The sequence below is a fragment of the Populus trichocarpa genome, chromosome 17 (genome assembly GCF_000002775.5).
Source record: "Populus trichocarpa isolate Nisqually-1 chromosome 17, P.trichocarpa_v4.1, whole genome shotgun sequence".
NCBI lineage: Eukaryota > Viridiplantae > Streptophyta > Magnoliopsida > Malpighiales > Salicaceae > Populus > Populus trichocarpa.
The window spans coordinates 3,832,988-3,858,061 of NC_037301.2; the positions used below are offsets into that span (position 1 = coordinate 3,832,988).

General features: G+C 34.8%; 1 protein-coding gene across 2 annotated transcripts in view; it reads left to right on the top strand.

Annotated features, from left to right (window-relative positions):
• The window catches only part of LOC7496618 (7-deoxyloganetin glucosyltransferase), a 42,989-nt gene extending 21,371 nt beyond the window's left edge, over positions 1-21,618 (top strand). The window contains exons 2-3 of one of the 2 annotated variants that reach the window (XM_052448319.1): positions 20,161-20,390; positions 20,567-21,618. In XM_052448319.1, the coding sequence (XP_052304279.1) occupies positions 20,161-20,390; positions 20,567-21,501 (1,165 nt within the window). In that variant the 3' untranslated portion in view covers positions 21,502-21,618. The remainder of the gene's footprint in view (positions 1-20,160; positions 20,391-20,566) is intronic. The other variant, XM_052448318.1, reaches the window with a different exon arrangement.
• The last annotated feature ends 3,456 nt before the right edge of the window (positions 21,619-25,074 follow it).

Sequence of the window (25,074 nt, forward strand, 5' to 3'; positions counted from 1 at the left end):
GGTCAACTCGGGTCAACCCGGAAAAATTTTTAAAATATATTTAAAATTTTAATATTTCATATGAAAAAATCCATGTAAATATAGGCTATACTTGTTGTAAATAATGAAGTTTAAAAAAATATTTTAAAAAAAATTTATCCCATATTAGAAAGATACTTAAACCAAAAAATTTGTTTATCTCATATTGAAAAAATATAACTTTTTTCTAGTATTTATATAGTGAACTTTGAAAAGGATTAATAACCAACTAAATAATATTAAAAAAAATTCTAGAAAAAAATAACATTTAAAAAAAAAAGATCTCATCCAAGTTCATCCAGGTCACTAGAGAGGCAAATATAACAAATTCTTCTATTTTACTCGTATTAATTTATAAATACGAAGGTGAAATAATCAACATTAACCTTTCTCCAATAGTAATTCATTTAAGTTTGTTGGCATAACGAGACCCGGGGCAAGATAGAAAATTCACCAATGCATAGTCAACATGTATATAACAACCATTTCAAAATCAAAATCCTAATTTATCAAGCAGCAACACTTCAAAGAAAGTTAAAGCTTCTATCTCGGCGGCGCATGACAACTCTTCAACAGCAAGAAGAAGACTCTGAAGATGACTTACCCCCATCAAGATCCTTCTACCAGACAACCAAAATGGAATCTCTAAACTACAACATGATACACTAGCACATGAAGTATAGCAACATAAAATCCATTCGATCAAGTCAACGGTGATAATCAAACAACTCCCATTACAAGGTCTCTCCTTTCACAAGGTCTCTCCTTCCAGCTCTGGCCAGCAGTTGCAACTCCCTTCACTCTCCTTGAGAACCACAACACCAGCCCTTTATCATCGATTCTTGATACAATATCCAACGGGTCTTGTTCGGGTTTGCCTGGGTTGCCCGGGTCTTGGGTTGACCCGCTAGGTCGACCGGGTTTTGCCGGGTTATTGCCCTGACTGGTCTTTTATTAAACCCGGACCGGTCCAGTCGCCGAGTCAATTGGGTCTCGGGTCAACCCGCTGGGCCGGTTTAATAACTATGGGATATACTAGAAGAACACTCGAAATCAATTAATATAATAAAATGAAATAAGAGCTTGTAAATTATTGTTACTCTTAAGAGAATAAGGTGGATAAATTTGTAGCACCTTCATGAATGAGAGTTTGGAATTTGGGTACATGATCGTGGTAGCCCTGAATGAGAGTAAATTATAAGACAGTGCTGATACCTTTTGGGTTGTCGTGCCCCTTAGCCACTCACGAGCTCCTAAACAACAAAGTAAGCTCACCTCATAATTTGGGTAACAAATTATATGGTTAGACAAATACTATGGTCTCTATCACTAACTTCAGTGTTTATTATTTTAACACGCAGAAACCTATTATTCAATCCTCGTATTGTCGCTAGCTACTTGTAGCACTAGCCGCCCTTCATGACCTCTATAATTTGAAAAGAATCCGCAATAAAATTATAGTCTTATGGACCCAGACATGGATTGCATGTTCAGACTAGAAGCAAAATTTCAAGAAGTTCTTGATAATATATATATTCAAGAATTAAATGAATAAAATCATTTTCAATAAGTCAAAATGATATCCCACATCAGTTTTATTCAAAAATTTCCCTTGAGCGAGGTTAGGGAAAACATGTTAGACCAACTCAATGTTGTTTCGGACTGTGTGGACTGTAACGTTTGACTATTGCTGTTATTATGATTATCCTACGACTTGAGAAACATGTTAGACCAACTCAATTTTATTTTCCCTTGTATACAAACCTTGAAATCCTTGGCACACACTTCAACCCAATTCTGAGATATTGAGATAGATAACACGTAATTTACAGAATCAAAACCGATTAGCACCCATCACTACTCTGGAAACATGCCAGTGCAGCATTCGCATAACAATCTTGCCAGACCATTGTGAAACTTATCAAACACGTAATTTACCGATCACTATTCTGGAAACATCCAATAATGATGAGTTTCACAGCGAACCATATTATTTGCCAAACTCAATGTATCACTTGGATCACCATCAATCTTGAACCCCACTAATTGCTAATAGAGAAAGAAACTCGTAGAAGCAATATATATATATATATATATATATATATATATATATATATATATATATATATATATATTGTAACCAATCAAAATTTGCCATGTTTCATTTTTATTTATTTTTTTTACATAAAAAATGAAATAAATTACATGGAGAATAAATTGGTCTTTATATGTGTCTTGACTCATTGAAGGTTTATACATGAGATGAGATATTTAAGATGTTTTTTCATAAATATAAGATTTTATAAATAAAAATCAACCAATAAAATAATGTCATATGACATTGACAAAAGATCGGGGTACCCCTATAAATCTCCATAAATATATAGAGGGTCTCACACTAGACAAAAAAAAAATGATTATTGGAGATACAAGTTCTTCAAGTAAGAAAGTTCTCTTAAAAGCTCTTAAATATCCTTCATCTACATCTCAAGTCTACAAAGAACGAAACTCTGTTGGATTAAGTCTAAACACTTTGAAATCAAATCAAAGGTACTCTTCGGAGCACCAAATCTTGTTTCACAATTCACATCTAAATTCATGTTCTTGCAAATCACAAATCTTGGCTTGATTTCACAAATAAATAAGTCACCATATATTAAGTTCAAGAGAAGAATCAGAGGATTGTTATATTAAATAGAGATTGTACGTAGTCATATGTTTTAATAAAATCAAATATTTATACACATGTTTTTGCTTAATTTTCAGGTACTCAAAATTATATCTATAAATTTCTGGCGACTCCTCTAGGGGTATCTCTACATCTTATCTATTCCATTCAAGAAAGAATTTCCAACAACCTCTTAATGGTAACTATAGAAAACATTATCACTGTGTTGTTGTTTCTAAAAGCAACAAAATCATGCAAACTAAGTTGATTCTTGAGACGATGTCAGCGTTGAATACATGAGGTGCACAAGAATTCACTTGTTCAATGATAAAAAATACAAGTAACTCCACCATAAAAATCAAATGTGGGGTGTGAATTTCTTAGGCACTTAAGGTTATTAATTCAGAAATTCACTCGTGGGGACTTCTCTTTATCACTCACCAAGTAACTTCAGGTTTTGGCACATGTTAGTGATGATAACCGGGACTATATCTTTGGAGTATCAAGTGGCTAGCTTGACAAAACTTGTTGAAGGTTTTTCGACTTCACTCAAGGAAAAAGACCACAACATAGGAAAGTTGATGAACAAACTTTAGAGCATGAATGAGGGTGGCTAAACTTCGACTAGCAAGGTTATGTAAAAAGATCAATTGGAATTGATAACATGTGTCTCACTTTATGGAGACTTGCAACAATGTTAGAATTGATGGTGATCTCATGGTAAAATAATTTATCTATTTCTTAAAAGGCAATACCTTCGACTAGTACACTGACTTGGAGTCTAGCTCAATCAATAGTTAGGAGTACTAAAATGTGAGTTTCTTAATCATTTCAACAACACTCATCGTGTGGTCAGCATGATTGAACTCTCTAATACATATCAATGAGAAGAGGAGCATGATTGAACTCTTTAAAGCTAAAATGAATGATCACACAACACCATTTGCTTTTCATAAGGGTAAAAGGAAGAAACCATCCTTGAAAAAAGTGACAAGAAAAAGAGTAACCATTCCTTAACTCGAACATATCTAGGATGCTAGATGTTTTTCTTGAAGAAAATATTATTAAGCTACTGGAGCTTAAACATCCTGAAGAAGCAAACCAAATAGAGAACCTAATTTATTGCAAATACCACCGCCTAATTAACCATCATATAAATAAGTGTTTTGTGTTAAAAGACAAGATCACGAGGCTATATAAGAATGGAGACAACATTTTTATGATAAAATAACAGCTTCCAACATCACGACTATGGTGAGTTTAGGTTCACAACAATTGCTATTTGTGATAAGTTTTGGCTTCTTCAAAGGTTATGTCATAAAAAAGATAATGAATTGTATTTTGATGAATGATGGTTCAATTGTCAATATACTACCTATTAAAAACTTAAAAGAGCTTGGGATTCCTATGTATGAACTCTTTCCAATTCATCTAATGATTTAAAGCTTTAATTTAGAAGGCAAAACACCATGAGAAAGATAAGACTTGTGATACACATGGAAGATATGAAGTTCAATGCTTTTTTTCACGTTGTAGAGACTAAAACTACCTATAACATGCTACTTGGATGACTGTGGATACATGAAAATGGCGTCATGAAAAGAAGAGGAAAAAATGAACTCTAGGAGCTTAAAAAGGCCTAAATCATCTATAAATGAAAAAAATGATTTGTCCAATAAAAAATAAAAAAAAGGGGAAAGGTAGTAGAAAACTTAGTTGATAATAAGGTATCACATAAGGCTATAGTACTACACTATATCCCAGTATTAACAAGAAAAAAGGGTCAAAATTCTTTCACTAAGGATGAAGAGGAGATCACCAAGGGGCTCAAAAACTTAACCTTGCTAGTTATAAATTTTGCATTGACCAAAGTTTGAAAACCTATATTGAAAGGGTTTGTTCATCAAGCTAAGTCAATGGTTGCAAATCTCAAATGACTCCCCAATAAATGGGAAAACAAGTTTATAAAAAGAATGAAGGAGTTTGGAGAGAGAAGAAAATTCCTGGCAAAACTTCAAGGGCTAGGATATGAATCTTTTATGCCATTTTATTTTAATATTAAGAATGAGAGACTATGATACATAAGTGTGGAAAAATTGAAGGATAAATAACAAAGTCAGCATACACATCTTAGATCCTTGGTTTAGGATTGTCTTTGCATGACTATGACTCGTGCTTTAGTATTTGATAGGACTGGAACCAAAAAAAGTAGAAGGATACTAAAACAAACTTCAATCCTTGGAAGACTTAGACCATCCAAGTCAAAAGACGATAAGAATATACACAACGATCAACCAATTTTGGTTAAGGGCTTAAAGGATCTTCATAGTAAAATAACTTCACTCATAAAGTTAGAATGTGAATGGGTTCTAAGTGTTGAGATGGCATTAAGAATAAAGAAGTGCATGATAGTGATCACAAGTCCCTTTAAAGAAAAGAAAAGGAAGAAGGAAATAATGCCTCTGACTTCAAATCATATCACTATTGAAGAGGATGATAATGATAAGTTTCTTATTAAAGAAGATATTGAGGAGGCTCTGCCTATTTTTGAATAAGAAAATAAATCTATGGTTGATGGACATAAAAAGGTTAACTTAAGCACCATTGAAAACCATAGCCCAACCTTCATAAATGCAAACTTATCACCTAAAGAGGAAATGAGTTGCATAAAACTTATAATGAAGTACAAAGATATCTTTACTTCGTCCTATAATGAAATGCTAGGTTTAAACTTGAAGGTCGCTATTCATTAATTATCAGTAAGAAATAGGATCAGACTTGTAAAACAAGCTTGACATCACTTTCATCCTAAAGTTGTCTCATAAATTGAGGCAAAAGTCAACAAACTTATCCAAGAAGGTTTTATTCGTGAGGTCAAGTATTGTACATGTATTTCAAATATCATGTTGGTAAAAAAAGAATGGCCAAATCCATGTTTGAGTGGATTTTTGAGACCTTCAACAATGATTGTTCCAATTATGACTTCCCACTTCCAGTCACTGAGATTATAGTTAATGCTACCACAGGCCATGAGAGTTTAACCTTCATGCATGATTCATCTAGTTATAATCAAATTCAAATTTCACCCGAAGATGAGGAAAAAATAGTCTTTCAGTCTAAAAAAAAATATTACTATAAGGTCATGTCTTTTGGCTTGAAGAATATAGCTTCTCTTTACCAAAGGGAAATGTAAAAGACTTTTGATGATATGCTTCACTAATATGTTGAATGTTATGTTGATAACCTTATGGTGAAGTTAAAGGAAAAAGAAAGTCATTACAAGATCTCCATCCGATGTTCAAATAATATCGATTCCAACTAATACCCACTAAAGTGTGTATTTGGTGTGACCTTAGACAAATTCATAGGATTCATAGCTTGATATCAAGGAATTAAGACTAATCAGTGTAATATCGATGGCATCCTAGAGATGTTAGAGCCAAGAAACATCCACGAGCTGAACAGTCTCCAAGGAAAGTTGGCTTGTATATCAAGATTCATTTATAACTTAGCTGGTTAATCTCAACCATTCACTCACTTGATAAAGAAGGATACGATGTTTTGTTGGGATGAAGCTTGCACTAATGCCTTCGTCAAGATCAAAAAGTACTTGTTAATTCACCTCTCCTATAAGCACCAACATCAGAACGTTTATTTATCTAATATATTGCGACTTAAATGTGTTCTTTGGGAGTGTTGTTAGCATAAAAAAATGATGAAGGTTAGGAGAGCGCTCTCTACTACCTTAGTAAGACTATAAATAGAGTTGAACTAAATTATTCTCTAATATAGAAGACATGTCTAGCGTTAAAGTTTACGATAAAAAAATTAAGGAAATTATAGCCAAGCACATTCAATATGACTAATTTCTTGAGTCGACCTTTTCAAATACATTATTTTAAGGCAAATACGATCAGGGAGATTGACAAAATGGTCATTATTGCTTTAAGAATTGAAATTTTCTATCTATTACAATTAAAATGCTATTAGGGGGAAAACATTAATCGATTCTCTTCTCGATTATCCTACTCCTGATGAATGAAAGTTTTCTAAAGACCTACTTGATATGGATTTCTTGTTCATTGAAATGTCAAAACCTTGGAAAATATTCTTTAATGGTGCAGCATGACAAAATAGAGTTTGTGCTGAAGTAATTTTCACCACACTTTAAGGAGAGGTTTTGCCACTCACCTTCTTTCTTATTGAATGTTGTTCCAACAAAATGGTCGGATATCAAGCCTTGATTCTTGGGTTGAAAAATGAGAAATTATGAGGAATAAATTAATAATACCGGGATGAAAAATCCCAATAAATTTATTTAGATCATGGATGGAGTAGAGAAATAAATTGGTATGCGAAACAATATCCGAATTATAAATCGTGTAAGTTTCCTAATCAGGTAAGATAGTTATTTAAAAGAAATTTTTTTATGAATTGTGATTAAAATAGTTAGAAAACAATAAAAAAATATAATGAAACTCTGAACAAACTAATATATGATTTTACGCGTGAATATCGTACAATCGCATAGTTTTTAACCGAAAAGAGAGGGAATTTAGGGGGAGAATTTTTATTATGAATAGGGTTGTAAGTCACCAATGAATTATTTTGAAGATCTTGACAATTTTAATAAATAAAATAATACCTAAATTTGGGTTTTTAGTGTAAAATTACCTACTGATCAAATTTACAATATCAAGCATAACTCTCAATCTGACCATTTGATCAAGTTGAAATTTTATGAGGAGTCTCCTAACATATGAGCTATTAGTGACTTTTTTTATAATATTGAGAAAACATCCCCTCCTATTTTTCTTTAAAAAGGGTTTGTTGTTCCAACAATAAGGTAGGGAAAAATTTTAATTTTACTCCATCATCTTCTTCTACTTCATTTTTGTTTTCTTAAATTATTGATAAAGACTTGATTTTGGACTAAATTTAAGGAAGGTTTACGAGGAAAACTATACATCAACTTGTTTAGGAGATGGGAAAACCAAGAGATGATGTTTTAGAGATAGAAAGTAAGGAATTTGAAAAGGGGAGAAGGGAAGGAGAAGGAAGTTGCAAGAAATCTCTCACCTTTTCTTCCAAGCTAGTTGGTAAATTGTTATAGCAACTTAAATTCATTTTATTATGAGTTGCCATGCTTAGGGGAAGAAATCCTTAATTTACCAAATCTAGAGTTCTAAGAGAAGTTTAGGGAAAATGGGTTTTTTAATGGTAAATGCTTAAATGGATATGGATTAGTTGCTAGAATGAATAGAATAACGATGTGGATTGAAAGAAAAATCATGGGTAACTATAAACCCTAGAGCCAACTATGAAGGGAATTTAGGGGAAATGATGAATTGAGTTAAATTGTAAGAAATTATGTTATATTTTAATGTGTATGTGTGATACATATATGATGTAGGATAAGTATTTGGTTTGAGAATATAAGCATGCTATAGGATTGTGTAGGGAACTTATATTAAATACATGAAATTTCAATGGATATCAGCTATTGTATTTAATAGTGGCAACTAGTAGGCGGACGCGTGTATATGCAAACAACTACAATAGCTGATATCCACCTATAAATTTATAAATGATTGTAGCGTCATAGAGTAATGTGTGAAGTTTAAATAAATTGTAATAGTGAACTTGATAATGATACATATTCGACCCTTGTGATGGGGACTATGGACTTAGTTGGCCACGGACTACATACTTTGTTGGGCAATGGTGGCAACTAAGAGATTATTGATTACATAGTCGACCCTTGTAATGAGGATTACAGAATTAGTTGGTCAGGGATAACAACTAAGGGATTATTGATTACATAATCAACCCTTGTGATGAGGACTATGCCCTTGTGATGAGGACTATGGATTTAGTTAGCCGGGAACGGAAAGTAAGAGATTATTGATTATTTAGTTGACGTTGTGGATGGTGACTCAAGTTATGGAAACAACTAGCTATGTGACCCGCGGGGATTTTTTTTTATAATATCTTAGCTTTTATTTTGAAAAAAAAATTCAAGAGGAAAAAAAATAAAAATCTTAATTTGAAGTAAAGAAAAAAATAATTTTTTTTATTTTTAAAAACATTTTTGAAAGGTAAAAACAAACATGCTTTAATAAGGAAATTCAACTCAATCTCAAATGGAAAGAAAATATCACCACCCAATTTTTGTACAATATAAAATAATTTTTCATCTATTTATGTGCTCTTTACTGTATGAAAAAGAAAAAAAATTAAAGTCTTGGGTCCTCCTAGGGGCAGGACCCAACTCTAATGGGTCTAGCAAGACCCAACGCGATTGAGTCCTAGTGTAAGCAGGACCCAACACTATTAGGTCCTGCTGCAACAACCTAGAAACACTTTAGACCCTAGGCGCGCGGTTCTGCAGACTTGCTCGCCTGGGTCTACAGCCAAGCGCGCGTGTCTGGCCCTAGCACCCAAGGCATGGCAGCCCAGCGCTAGGTGTCTGCAGCCTAGGCATAACCCCACCCCATACAGCCTTTAGAGTGTGTTTGGTATTGCGGCAACTGTTGTGGTTGTGGTTTGAAAAAAGTTATTTTATAAAAAGTACTTTTAGTTGAGGTTGGTTTGAAAAAATAGGTGTTTGGTTAAAACTGTGGTTGAAATTGAGGTTGAAGAAAAAGTAGTTTAATGTGTTTGGTTAAGAATGCTTTTGAAATTGAGGTTATAAAATAATTTTAAAAAATATATATTAATATTGATGGTTTTTAATTTAAATATTAGAGATTTAACTATTACTATTATATCATGAGTTCCATTAAATTTTTTAAGAACGCAACAACATAGGTAAAATATAATCAAAAATAAAATTGGGAATGCGATCAAATTCTGCAAATATTACATCATCAAGCGAGCTCCGTCTAATTTATGTAGTGTCATAGAATAATGTTTAACACTATTTTTTTTGAATAAAACACAATTAAAAATAAAAAATATTTTTTTTATTTTGTTAGATCGGACCCGGTTCAATGTATTTTTAGCGTTGAACCGAACCGGTCTGGCCGGAACAGTGGAGCATGCTCCACTGTCCATGGAAAAAACCCATGAACAGTAGAGCATGCTCCATTGTTTAGAGAAGAAAACCATGAACAATGGAGCATGCTCCACTGTTCATTAAAGGAAACCCATGAACAGTGGAGCCAGCTCCAATGTTCATGAGTTTTCCAGCTCAAGAAGCAGCAAATTGCTGCTTCTTGCAAACTTGTGGCCGTGCCACAATTAACGGTAGGCCCCACCAGTAGAAATCTTTTGTGGGAGCATTACCAAACGGGTGAGTTGCTGTGGTTGCTTCAAACGCAGAAGCAACCACGCAACCAAACACCCTCTTAGAACTCTGTGTGGTAGGACATGACAGCCTAACGCGAGGTGTCAGTAGCCCAACCAAAATTTACACTGACCGTTTTCTCCTAAACCATTCCTTTAATGCCGAATACATCCCAATAAAAAGACAACTCCACCCTCCCCTTACAGTCTTTGCACCTCTTTGATACAAGGGCTGCTATGTCATTATACTACTCCAATCCACATTGCAATGAATCTTGATGAACATGACTTTTGCTAATACTGTTCCAATTCACAGTACAATGAGTCTTGATGAACATGACTTTTGCTAATACTGTTCCAATTCACAGTACAATGAGTCTTGATGAACATGATTTTTGTCACATGATTTAGCTTTATGTATAATACTTAGTCAGCCGCCATGCAAATAGAACTAAAGTTATGAGTATGATTCTTAGTTGACTATATGTGTTGTTATCCATTTTTGGATCCCCACACAAAAAGAGAGAAAATAATAAAAATAAATAAATAAATAAATAATAAAAAGGGATTGTCTTGTAAATTGCGCTAAAATCAAAGGATCCAATTAAAGTTTATATAGGGGGCTTGATTACAAAACTTTCAAAACTTCAAGGACCAAAACACAAATAGCCATTTGAATTGTGAAAATGGAGCCGTTTAAAAAAGAACAACCATTTGTCGCCATCGATTTTCCTTTCTCCAGCACCAGAAGTTGTTCCAGAAGTAAAAAATGTTGGAGTCGTTTCAGCAGTAAAGGCACTAAAACTGTTTCAATCATGGAGCACGTCTCATGGCTACTATCCCTCGCCCCCATGATGCATGTTGTTACCAAGCCTGTCGTTACCACCATATGGCATTCTCTAGCCTTATAAAAGCCAGAGAAAGGCCACGAACGGGGGAGGAGAAGGAAAACACAGAGAACAGGAGAGAGAAGAGGAGAACAGGGGAGAAGAACGAAAAAACAAGGGGGAGACAGATTACAGAAACACAAAGAGAAAGATAGAAACCAAAAAAAGAAGAGAGATCTTCTGGGCTTCCTTCCAAAACCTCAACAAAGGATATTCGTTGTCTTTTAGGCAACAGATTTGCTTCAACCAAACCATCAACGAAGGAGAATATCAAGAGGAACAAACAAAGGAGAGAACACAAAAACATAGAGGAAGTAGAGAGATACGAATGAAAGAAGAGAAAAACAGAGGAACGAAAAAAAAACGAACACAAGGAACGAACAACACAAGGGTCTTGAGCCAAGGGCAGACGAGGACACAAGAAGAAGACCAGACGAACGCAGACAGAGGAAGACTACTAGCAGACCAGGTAAGCCATTTCTCTTCTCTCCCCGTTTTGCATTTTGTGTAGTGTTGGCACTCGCACTATGTAGTGCATGCGTGAGTAATTCACGCATGCAACCTGCAACAATGCCCAGCCGGGTCACTGGCTTGGGCCAGTGACCCGGCTGGGCCTTCTAGGTCAAGCCCAACTACATGGGTCGTGTTGGACCCAACAAAAAAAAAGGAGTGAGATTGGTGGTTTTCTCGTGTATTTATTTTATGATTTGTATTTTTATATTGTAAAAATACAAATCTGGTATTAAAATACCCGGTTTTCTACGAAATGTTGCAAAAATATATATATCTGGAAAAAAATGCTTTGTTTTCATGCATACGGCCAAGTCTTTTAAAGATAAAAAAACAATCACATCGTAGTTTCATACAACATAGATAATTTCAAAAAATATGTCTTAACATGTTTTTTCAGCTTTCAGCTTGAATAACAAGTTTACTAAAGTCACGAAAACTAGGCTAATATTTCAAAACTAGGCTAATATCTAGAATCATGTACTTATACGTAAGACGTGTTTCTAATAGTAAATAAAAAGGTTGTTAACAAGACAATTGCAAAACCTTTAAACCGCATCAAGCCGCAAAGCAGCTTACCTCAGGTAGGGTGCGTTAGGGGTGCTAATACCTTTCCTAGCCATAACCAGTTCCTTACCCGTGAATCTCTGACAAGATAAGTACACCCGAGTTTCCTAGTGACCCTGAACCAAATACTATGTGGCGACTCCCAAGAACCAACAAACAAAAGAAAATCACCATCGACGTCGTGCGAGGACGTGTGACAGAATGGCGACTCCACTAGGGAAGGTACTGTTTCTGACAATATTGAGCTAAGCTTTGTGTATTTGATGTGTTTAAGTTTTTGCATTTTGTCTTATTTTGTTAATGTTTTTTTTCCATGAATTGTATAGAATTGTCTCATGCATCACATGTCTTTATTTTTGAAAGCACACACTAGCTTCTAAGTTATGAGGGGAATTAGCGATCTGCCCTATGACTATTGGTTAAGGTTCAGATGCGTGAAACACTCAACTCATATCTAAGTGCCTGCTTGGTAATGGTGGGTATACGTGTCTTAACCATATCTCGTAACGCCCCTATACTGTCTTTACGAAGATCGTCACTAGGTAGATATGAGACCCTTTTGAGACCAGGTAGAAAACCTATCCATGTGCATATAATGAATAGAATCTGTCCTTAGGTTGTATATGCTATCTTTATTTACATCAGGGCAAACCCTTCTTGAAGCATCTTAAACTCAAGACTTGTGGGTGACACAATGGCTGTCACTCATAAAATTTTCATTGTAGAGTTTGGGCAAGAATCAAGATTCTTATTTCATCATACAAGAGTTACGACCATATATCACCCCTCGAAGGAAGAGTTTATCATATATATTACATGCTCATACATCCATCATGCATGCATGCACCAGGTTAAAAGGTGGGTTCCCCATATAAGCTCTGCTACACCTAATTAAAAAAAAGATGGAAAATAAAGAAAGAGGCTCATTGTCAAAGAGAAATTGAGAGCAGTAAAGGTAAAGTAACTAGACTTATAAATCTGTTTGAACAAATGCTGAACTTCAAGAATAGAAAGGGAACGTCTACCAACCTCTTGTGGAAAATACTATTACTCCATGTCCCCCACAAGGAAAACATAATTGACTTTTCTCCTCAGCACTCCACCAGTAGAGGCCATAAACATTTAACTAGCATCGCCTCTCTTTCATTTCAGTCATGAACAACAACAATGCCTTCAGTCATCAACACATGACAACCGCTGTTTTTGTTGAACTGCATTGTTAATTGTTCACTGCCTCTACATCTCCTTCCAGTAGCATCCAATAGTTGCCAGCCTTGCGCGTCATGAGCCAACAAAAACATATATTGAACTTTAACACATCAGAGCTCTATCTACAGAGATCTGTTTGTGGCTCTGCTAGTGGGGAATCCAAGAAGGGGTGTAATAGTTTCAAATTAGCTATAATTTCCCCCCCACTAGTGTCAGCATTAAAACATAGAAGTAGGGAGTAAAGACAGACCGTGACTGAAAAACAGGAAGAAGACTGAAACTTCAATAGAATAGAAATCCCTTTACGGGTGTCTGTTTGTTGCACTGTCAGTGAGGAATCAAAGATAAAATAGAGAAGATCATATTCATAAATTCTCCCCTAGTAGAGACAATGTGTGATTTCACACGTCGGCAGTGACAATGCTACATGTCTTCGGGCGTTGCCAAGATTACCTAGATGTTGGAAGGTTTCCAACAATCATCAGATAACAACCACAACATTGGAAGATTGACATGATGTTGTGAGGATTGCCGAAAAAATTAAACAAGCTATGAAGAGGGGAAAGATTAAAGGTTCTGCAATGGATTCCAGAACAATGATGAGAGATGAATCAGAAGATAACTTTGAAGGTGGAAAACCTTATTTATATGGTCTAGCCAGGTCTCACTATAACATCAACTGCTCAAATGTCTTTGCCAAGATTGACATACCTCGGCCACTCGAGTTTGTCTACCAACATCTGTCAGACCCTGGATTTATTGCCCTGACTCCATCAAATCCCATACATCCATCATTTTCTAAGTGGTATAATCCATAAAAGAGATATGAATGTCATGGTGGGATCTTGGGCAATTCATTTGAATAGTTACAAGAGTTTTAAAAATTGAGTCTGGAGGAAGGTGAGCAAGAGGCGAGTTGAGTTTGTGAAAGATGATGTCATTGGCTATATTGTCACCACAACATCCTCAGAATGAAAAGTAATAGAATTGCTTGGCAAAACACAGATATTGCTAGAAAAGCTGATCCAAGAATGACAATGAATTATCAATCATATTGTTATGGAATTTTTCCATTTTGCATTTTATTTTGGAATCACATCTCATATTTGAATGAAACATGTCTTTTCTTTGTCTATTTGTTGTTCGAAATCAAGAGATGTTTAGCATTTTACTTTGACAAAATACTTTGATCAAACTCCAACATGCGATTAAGGCTAATCAATCTTGAAAGATTAAAATTGTTTTGATTACAGAAATGACTCAATGTTTGTTAAAATAACATGATAAACAATATGGGGTAACCAAACAAATTTTGAGCTCACACATGAAACTAAACCACCCACCATGTAGCTAAGTTTAGCAGTATGCTTAATGACATGTAGTGGATTTGGTAGCTATGGACTCGTGAATTAGTGACTCTTACAAGTCCCAACCATTATACTAGACGAGGTCAAAATTTATTGGTTCTAACCGACCTTGCTTGAAATGAGAAAAGGCCATTCTTGTTTTATCCTTTCACAATACTTGAAATATATCCCTTGTAATCCTATTTTGAGCTTGATAGAATATTTTTTTTCCAAAGAAACCTTGACAAGAATCACACCCCACACTGGGGGTAAATAAGAGATTTTTGTTAGAAAAGAAAGAAGACAAAAGTGGAATCAATGGTAAAAGGAAGGCTAAGAACAAAAATCCAACGTTTGAGAGAGAGCTAAAAGAAAGAAGATATAGACTAGGGGCATATTAGAAAACTTTGAGGAAGGCTATGTGAAAGCCATAAAAAAAAAACGTGGAAATTGCCTACACTTAAAGATAAGTCAATGATAAAGGAAGGAGAATGTCTTTCAAGTCTAGAAAAGGCAAAAGAAGTTTCAATCAAGGAAAGACATAACAAATGTCAAAAGTCAATACCAAAAAAATACTAAGCTACAAAGTACAAACATGACTTTTAATATCCATGATAAAGCCTCTGATGTTATCAGATGATTGAGATTAATTATTCATCAAGGAAAGTTAGATATACATTATGGCCTATGTTAAGAAATTCTGATAATTGAGGTTAACATGGTTATATGTCATTTCCTCTATACAGACAACAAGAGAAAGAGAGTTGATGAATAGTTGATGTTGATTCGAGGTATTTGAAACCCTCAAACACCTTGTGAGCCTGTAAAATTCCCTTTCTCTCATAGTTATGAACCATAGCCTGCATTACATGCTTTTAAAAGCCCTTTTTGATCAAGTAAGCAATCTGAACCGATAAATGGTGCTCTCAAAACTTGAAAAGCTTTTCCATAAGAGTCATGGCTTCATGAATTAAGTTATTGGTTATTATGCATGCTAATAAAATAAGTGCTAAAAAAGAAACAACCTTTCTTGATAAAGCCTGATTTTTCACTTGAGCATCTTGTTTTGGAAATTCACAAAAAGGTCACCTCATCATAGACCATCAAAAGACATACCCAAAGTCAAATTTTAAAATGGATAAAAAGAACCATAGAAAAAGCTATTTTAATCTTACAATGGGTCAATTTTTATTTTTAAAATATCAGATAATCAAAGGACTACATTGAATGGCGTGTGTTGGATCTTTGACCAAAGAAGCTTGATTTTAAAAATACGTTCAAAAATTGACATCTCTCTATTCATTTCAATAATTAGATTTGAATGATATGATCTTTGAAATATAAGATTTGATTCCAGAATAAGAAAAACTGTCAAACAAGAAGAACATCGACCGAGTTTGCAAATTCCTGGACAGAAATGACATTTACTCTTGATCATCCTTGAAAAGTTGACCAGCTAGGGGCAAAACCGTGGACCGTGAAAAGGAAAACAAACAATATTCAGATCAACTAAGAGGGCAGAGATGATCAAATGATGAATCATTGAATTGAGGACAATGTTGTTCAAAGAAAGATAATTAGAAGAATGAGCACATTCAAATTAATTGAGGGCGATGTTGTTCAAAGACAATCCATAATCTAGCAGACTCCATAAACAATTGAGAGCAATACTGCACTTAAAGGACATCTTCATATCTTCATCTTGGGTTACCCTCTGAAACATGGCTATGACTCTTGACAGATGTTATCGCGTGAGTGCTTTTGAATGAATGTCGAAAAGATGCACACCACCAAGACTGATTGTTGGACCATCTGTTTTGAAACTCAAAGACGCACTTCACCGTATGAATATGAGTGATAAAAGGAACATCATTGATGATGCCAATGCATTTCTTTTTATAATCTGATTTGACAAGCTTAGAAGAATCCATGAGAAGAACACTGAGCATACAATAAAGAGCCTTTTACCGCAAGTTATGAGATGCATGACGGTTTCATGATAACATATACTTGAAGAGTATTATTTCAATGGAGGCAAGTTAGTGGCTGATTGGCAATCTAGGATGAGGTCGACAATAGAAAACCTTTTGATGGGTGTTGGCACGATACACGCAATCAGTGAAAGAACAATTCCCAGGAGAATCCAGGAGATGAATGACTTGTTAAGCTTTTTCTTGACGAATCAAGCAACACCACACTTGGAAGCATTGTCAAGCTTGATAAACATTGAAATCAGTAATCATCACGGATAGCTCAAGATGGACACTGCACTTACATCTGAGTAAAAGGCTAGCACACAAATGAGCCAACAAATTAGAAGGACAGAGAAGGCCTTGGAATGCAAACAAAGGCACCCTATGATGATGAAGCATCAAAGATGGGGGACCTATATTTCAAAACAAGGTATGAATGCATGCATGTCATCTAACCACAAAGCATTGCACATATATTTTGACTTGTTACAGAAAACAAATCCTCAATGAAATCCAGCAAGATTATGGACAAAGAAAGAATCATTGAGTTGATGATAGAAAAGAATCATAGTTTTGACCATGAAACGAGAAGAAGATGAGATAAACCCTACCATTAGAAAAATCGCAAAGATCAACTTTGTCATCAAGAAGAGTCTTTTGGTCAACCCTGCAATCAGGAAGCACCAAATTTTCAAACCCTGCGATCGGGAATTATCAGGTCAATCCTACAATCAGGAAGCACTAAGTTCTTCAACCTTGTCATCAAGGAAAATTTAGTCATCAGTAAGGACAGATGTCAACTCTGCAATTAGAAAGGATTGATGTCAGTCTTGCAAAATCACAAAAGTAAAAAACAAATCATCAAGTGAAAAATTGATCATCCTTATCATCAAGAAGAAAAATTTGAAGAACCCTACCATTAAGAAATTATTAAAACAAAAGAAGAAAGTTCAAACCCTACCATTAGGAAGAACACACAAACATTGTTTCTGGTTAAAGGGGATCGCCAGAAGAGATCTCATATTAGCCCAACCACACATAGGATTTTGGTTCTGGTTAAAGGGGATCGCTAGATAGGATCTCAGGTTAGCCCAACCACACAGAGGATTTTTATTTTGGTTAAAAGGGATTGTCATAAGGGATCTCAGGTTAGCCCAACTACACATAGGATTTTGGTTCTGGTTAAAGGAGATCACCAGATGGGATCTCAGGTTAGCCCAACCACACACAGACTTTGGTTCTAGTTAAAGGGGATCGCCAGATGGGATCTCAGGTTAGCCCAACCACATGCAGGATTTTGGTTCTAGTTAAAGGGGATCGCTAGATAAGATCTCAGGTTAGCCCAACCACACATAGACTTTGGTTCTGGTTAAAGGGGATCTCCAGATGGGATCTCAGGTTAACCCAACCACACATAGACTTTGGTTCTAGTTAAAAGGGATCTCCAGATGGGATCTCAAGTTAGCCTAACCACACACAGGATATTGGTTCTAGTTAAAGGGGATCACCAGAAGGGATCTCAGGTTAGCCCAACCACACACAGACTTTGATTCTGGTTAAAGGGGATCTCCAGATGGGATCTCAGGTTAGCCTAACCACACACAGACTTTGGTTCTAGTTAAAGGAGGTTGCCAGATAGGATCTCAGGTTAGCCCAACCACAAAGAGGATATTGGTTATGGTTAAAGGAGATCGCTAGAAGGGATCTCAAGTTAGCCCAACCACACACAGACTTTGGTTCTGGTTAAAGGAGATCGCTAGAAGGGATCTCAGGTTAGCCCTACCACACACATGATTTTAGTTATGGTTAAAGGGGATCGCTAGAAGGGATCTTAGGTTAGCCCAATCATACCTTTACTATTGGTTCTGGTAAAAGGAGATCGCCATAAGGGATCTCAGGTTAGCCCAACCATACTTTTACTATTGGTTCTGGTTAAAGGGGATCACCAAAAGGGATCTCAGGTTAGCCCAATCACACATAGGATTTTGATTATGGTTAAAGGGGATCGCCAAAAAAGATCTCAAGTCAGCCCAACCACTAATATTATCCTAGCATTGGAAGAAAAATAAGAACCCTACCATTAGAAAATTCTCAAAAAATAAAAAAAAGGGTTCAAAGCCGGCCATCAAGAAGAACATTGTTAGTAATTTCTGGTTGAAGGGATCACTATAAAGATAAAATTTCATATGAAACCAAGTGTGTTTGTCCATTATGTCCTCGACATAAACCAAGAAATGCCTAAAACTACATGTATTTTGGTACTAATAAACTTGTTTAATGCACTTCTCTAGCTATTTTCCCCAACTTTTGCATAAATGATGATTATTACTTTCTTACTTTTTCCTTTAAAAAAAATTTAATTCAAACATAAAATATTTTAATTATGTAATATAATTAAAACATATTGATGTTTTGTCGTTCGTAACTTGTTCATGTAACTATTCATAACACTATTTTATTGTTGCTTTGTTTTCTTTATGTCCATGATATTTTTTTACATCAATCATTGGACTTTATTTCCTTTCATTTTCATCATTTTAAGTTATGTTATTATAGTTTTATATGTTAAGATGTATTTTGATTTGCATGCTTTAATTTATCCGATATGTCATAAAATATATCGATGGTAAATTAAAGATTGATTTTATAAAATAAAATTTTAGGTTATTGTTAAAAAGAATTGAAAAATCAAGAACCAAAATTAACATAAATAAACCATTTTTTTTACATTGTTCAAAAGGTTTTTAAAAAAAATGTATTTGGTCCCTTAACTTTTGATTTTTGCATTAATTGGTTCCTTTTCTTTTAAGATTTTATATTGGTTCATGGAAGCGTTTGGCTAATAATGTTTTATCTATAAAAAGATCGAGTTTGATTTCAATGGGTTAGTTAAGGGGAGTTTATTGGAGACGATTATATTTATGTAAAATAAAAAAAATTAAGACACATGAATTTTATTTTGACTCGGTTTGATTTATGATTTTTAAACTAATTAAAGTATTAATTAGTTTAGGAAATTTCTTTATATAGGATTCTAGGACTTTTTGAGGTGCTTTTTAAATTTTTAAAAAAATGAAATTTGAGTTTTTGAAGTACTAAAATTTAGACCCTGACTTCTCAATTGTGAGAGAAGATTAAAATTTAAATTAAAGTATATGTATCGCTATCTAGGTGGATAACTTATTGTGGAGCGACATGTTGGGAGAGGATAATAATAATAAAAAAAAAAAAAATATAGATGCATGGCTAGGATTTTCTTTGTAGGATTTAAGCTTGCGTGGCCTTTTTTTCAACTGCTAATAATATTCCCAGAAAAGAGGGCACTCACCTTCTTCTTCTTTTTATCTATAAGAAGGGGCACGTCTTTCTCTCCTTCCTCAACATCCAATCTTCTTGTGTGTGATCAGAGAGATGGTGTCCATAGACCTGGCAAATAAACCCCATGCCGTGTGTATCCCTTTTCCAGCCCAGGGTCACATAAACCCAATGCTAAAACTAGCAAAACTACTCCACTTCAAAGGTTTTCACATAACCTTTGTTAATACAGAGTATAACCACAGACGCTTACTCAAGTCTAGAGGCAGCAGCTCTCTTGATGGCTTGCCAGAATTCCAGTTTAAGACCATTCCTGATGGTCTTCCACCATCAGATATTGCTGATGCCACTCAAGACATCCCATCTCTTTGTGACTGCACCTCCACGACTTGCTTAGCCCCATTTCGTGATCTTATTGCCAAACTCAACTCCTCCAGTATTGTGCCCCAGGTGACATGTATTATCTCTGATGCTTGCATGAGCTTCACTCTTGACGCAGCTGAAGAATTCGGAATTCCTGAAGCGCTGTTTTGGACACCTAGCGCCTGTGGTGTTTTGGGCTACGCACAATATCGTTCTCTTATCGAAAGAGGCTTGACACCTCTGAAAGGTACACAGCTTTTTAAAACGGAAAATTCAAAATGTGGGTGCATGAATTTATGATCAAGTTTTCCTTTTCTTTTTAGTTCTTTAGAAGTTACAATTTTACCAAGACTCAGAAGGTCAGAGCCTGCATAATTTACCAAGAATGAAAATTAATCTTCATTTGTAATTTTTTTTTTGCAGACGCGACCGATCTAACAAATGGGTACTTGGAAACATCCATAGATTGGATTCCAGGAATGAAAAATATCCGTTTGAGGGATCTTCCAAGTTTTGTCAGAACTACAGACATAAACGACTTCATGCTTCACTTCCAGATAAGAGAAATAGACAGAACCTCAAGAGCTTCTGCTGTCATTATTAACACCTTTGACTCCTTCGAACAAGATGTTTTGGATGCTTTATCCCCAATGTTTCCTCCAATTTACACACTTGGTCCTCTCCAGTTGCTTGTTGATCAGATTCCAAATGGTAATCTGAAAAATATTGGCTCCAATCTTTGGAAAGATCATCCAGAGTGCATTGAATGGCTTGATTCCAAAGGACCAAACTCTGTGGTGTATGTAAATTTTGGTAGCATCACTGTAATAACTGCACAGCAAATGATTGAATTTGCTTGGGGACTAGCCAACAGCAACAAACCTTTCTTATGGATAATAAGGCCTGATCTTATTGTAGGTGAAGCCTCGATGTTGCCACCTGAATTTTTATCTGTAACAAAGGATAGAAGTTTGCTAGTAAGCTGGTGTCCTCAAGAACAAGTCCTGAAGCATCCTTCCATAGGAGGGTTTGTAAGTCACATGGGGTGGAACTCGACATTGGAAAGTATCTGTGGCGGTGTCCCAATGGTTTGTTGGCCATTTTTCGGTGAGCAACAGACCAACTGTTGGTTTGCTTGTACTAAGTGGGGTATCGGAATGGAGATAGAAAACAACGTGAAAAGAGATGAAGTGGAAAAACTTGTGAGGGAGTTAATGGAGGGAGAGAAGGGAAAAGATATGAAAAGGAAGGCAATGGAATGGAAAACCAAGGCAGAAGAGGCAGCTTGGACCGGTGATGCTTCTCATCGGAATCTGGATCGATTGGTAAAAGTTCTTGCAAGCGAGCAAATACGTTAGAAGCCTGAATGGCAAATAACTTCAAGCATGGAGTAACCTACTGTATTATTTTTGGCACAGAAATATAATCTTAAAAAAAATATCTTGTTATAATAAATTCATCTATTATTTGCTACATTTTCTTAATTTAATTTTGCTTCTATTACATTCAACATAATTTTGGCTAAGATCTTAGCAAGAAAACTTGTTCTTGCCATTTATTCTTCATATTATTTTATTTTTTTTGTTTTATGATTGCTATTTATTTTGTTTTTTATCTTCTTTTTATTATTTCTTTCTTCAATCTCATTCCTCATTATGAATTTTTTTTTAATCACTAATTATATTTTATTTTAAATTTCATCCCTTAATATTTCATTTCAATTTATTTTTATGTTTCAAAATCAAAACAAATATATAAGATCCAAAAAGAAAACTAAAGACAACCAACTAAAAAATAGAGATAGATTACGAGAAATCCTAGAAGTTTTTCTTTTGAAAAAGCATCAGCCACATAAAAACCTCCACCATTGGTGTTGCAATTCATGTGAAATAGAGATTGATTATGAGATTATGTCTTAACCGTTAGTGATGATTGGTCACGGGGATACATTTGTATATAGATAGGCCATAAATTCGGGCTCCACTTTCACTCCCGGATATAGAGATGACTCTTTCCCATATTGTCTCATGTAGTTCTCAAAGGCATCTAGGGTGGCCCACTCATTCAAGTGTCTGTAATGTATATTGTAAAGATGGAATACAAACCTTGTGCAAACCCTGACAATAGGAAATTATACTTATATTTTTTTTTTTTAGTTTAATGTAGGTGTTCGGGCCAGCTTGCGTGCACCTCGACTAATCCCACGGGCCCTGAAGTTAACGACCATGTAAGCCTCCAGTGGCCATCATATAAGCAACCACAAGGTTCGAATCTGAGACCATAGAAAGAGCAAATCTCTTAGTTCCAAGTTCTTATCACTGGGCCACCACCTAGATGGTTGAAATTGTACTTATACTTGAATATATATGTAGATTTGATATGACCATTCGAGGCTAGCTACATATCCTCTCCACTCAGTAGGGCATCTAGACTAGGAACCTTTTCTGTAAACGGGTTTGAATTTCTATCACTTGTGACAAAGATACTCCGATACATTTGTACAGAGATGGGCCATAAATTCACAACGAATACAGAGAGTGGTCACAATCACTGATAAATTTACACACAGATACAGTCCATCAGCATTTTTTAAAAAGAGATGGAAATATCATAATCAATGAATTTACAAATGGATAGTATTCGTCAGCATTTGACTGGAAGCTGAAAAATATTTATTGGATATGCCACTATTAATGACAGTATAAATCCATTAATATATTTTTAATTAGAATTTTTTTTATGTATATTTTTCATTTGCAAATGTTTTTTATCGATATCATTAGTAATGGAATGTGATATTACTGATCAAGAGGATGTCGACGGACTCAGTGATGTGATCGGTATCCATATGGTTATCATATAAGTTTATGCAATCAAGGTATTGGTGAGGATGTCCTGGCCGGTGATTTGCATCATATATAATTAAGTGACCCCCTCCCCACCATATTTTCCGGTGTAAGGTGGATAAATTATTGTTACTCTAATATAATAAAATAAAATAAAATAAGAGCTTGTAAATTATTGTTACTCGTAAGGGAATAAGGTGGATAAAAATATTTTTTTATTTTTTAAAATAATAATAATTTATAATGAACTCGTTTATGTCGTTGAATTATATATTCAAACGTACAAGACACTGCTGATATCTTTTTGGTTGTTGTGGACCTTCAGCTACTCACTGCTCTCCTAAACGTCAAAGTAAGCTCACCTCAAAATTTGGAACTTCCTGCCAGGACGTTCCTGGTAACCTGTTATCGTTTCTATTCACTAACAACAGCTGGCTAGTTTTGTCAGTCGAGTCACAACCTGTGAAGGTGGAAGTTATTTAACAGCTGGCTAGTTTTGTCGCTAGCTACTACATGACGTCTATAATTTCCAAAGAATTAAATTCTAGTCGAATGTACCCTGACATGGATTCCATTAACAAATCTAAAACTCACGCTGGTATTGTTGGGCTTCAAGAAACAGTTTATTATTCATTATGATTGATCCTATATTGTTTTTTAGTTAATTTATCTTTGGTTTTGTTTCGGGATAGGGTGATTTTTTTTCCATGAAATAAATGTCTTTTAAAATTGAATAGGATTATTTTAGTAATTACATTTTAAAACATACAGTAAAATAAATAATGTAACCTTAGAATAAAATAATTCAATGCTTTCTATACAAGGATATTTTTGTATTTTCATGTTTGATAGAACAATGAAATTATAACATTACCCGTGCCATTTCAATTTTTTAGCTATGAATTTAGGGGCTTGATTGTAATTTCCTCATGGTTTATTTGTTATTGTTGATTAGTCTTAGAGGCGTTTTTGGTTTTGTACAAAAAAAACAAAAAAGTTAGCGTGTCAACGCTCCGTCAACTTTGGGTGGCACGTGCGACTAACTCTGGTGATTGTAATAGCACTTCCGCCACGTCATTTGATTCGTCTCAGCGTCCTTTTCCTCCTTGGATTGTGCACATATTTGGTGGTTCAACAAGGTTTGACTAGAATTGGTTTTTTTTTTTCCTTTTTTTCTTTCTAAAATCATGTGTTGGCCATGCGAAAAGTCATATCAGCCTATCAATTTATTTTTCTTTGGATTTAGTCCTTCTTCTTTTATTTGCAATTTTTTGTATTTACATTGATTATTTCTAATTGGATTGTATATTTGATTTCATCACTGGTCATTTGATTTTCGAATTTTTTTTTCAAATTTGGTACCCATTATGAATTGCTATTTGTTTTATTTTGAATCATTTTCTTGATTGATGTTTTTTTTACAATTCTACCCCTAGACATTTATTTTCATTTACTTTTTGCATCAAATTCGGTCATGCTTTTTTCTAATTATTTTCTTAATGGGTTGGTTTTTTAGAATTCCATCCATGAATATTTAGTTTCATTTGATTTTTATGTGGAATTAAGTCCTAATTATTTTAATTGCTATTTTTTTGCATCATTGTTTTTTATTGATTTTTTTCTCAATTTCATGCCTTAATGTTTGTTTGGTTAAGAACCTGGCTTCTTTGTTTTTTGGGTTTGCCTTTGATGGGGTCACACTAGTCTCATGACTCGGTTCATAGATCTAAAAGATTAGCCCAAGTCGACTTTTGTCAACATTTAAGCATTTGGCAATCTGATATCTGTATTACCACAATACGATAACATTCATGATAAAGTATTTCATAATTCAACGTTATGAAAAAGAAAGGTGAAAGTCACCTACCTGCTCCACTTGCAGGTTGTCCTTGTCCTGATGATGGTCCTATCCCGACCGCACCACCTAAGACATCAATAGTCACAAATCAGTATATTTGTATCTTTGAATCACATTCATCACCATACTTATTTCAAGAGTTCATATGTTCACATTCAAGTGTTCCAAAATTTACACCATCATACAATGAAATTGTTACAAGCATTTGAGTCATTTCTGCCCGGGAG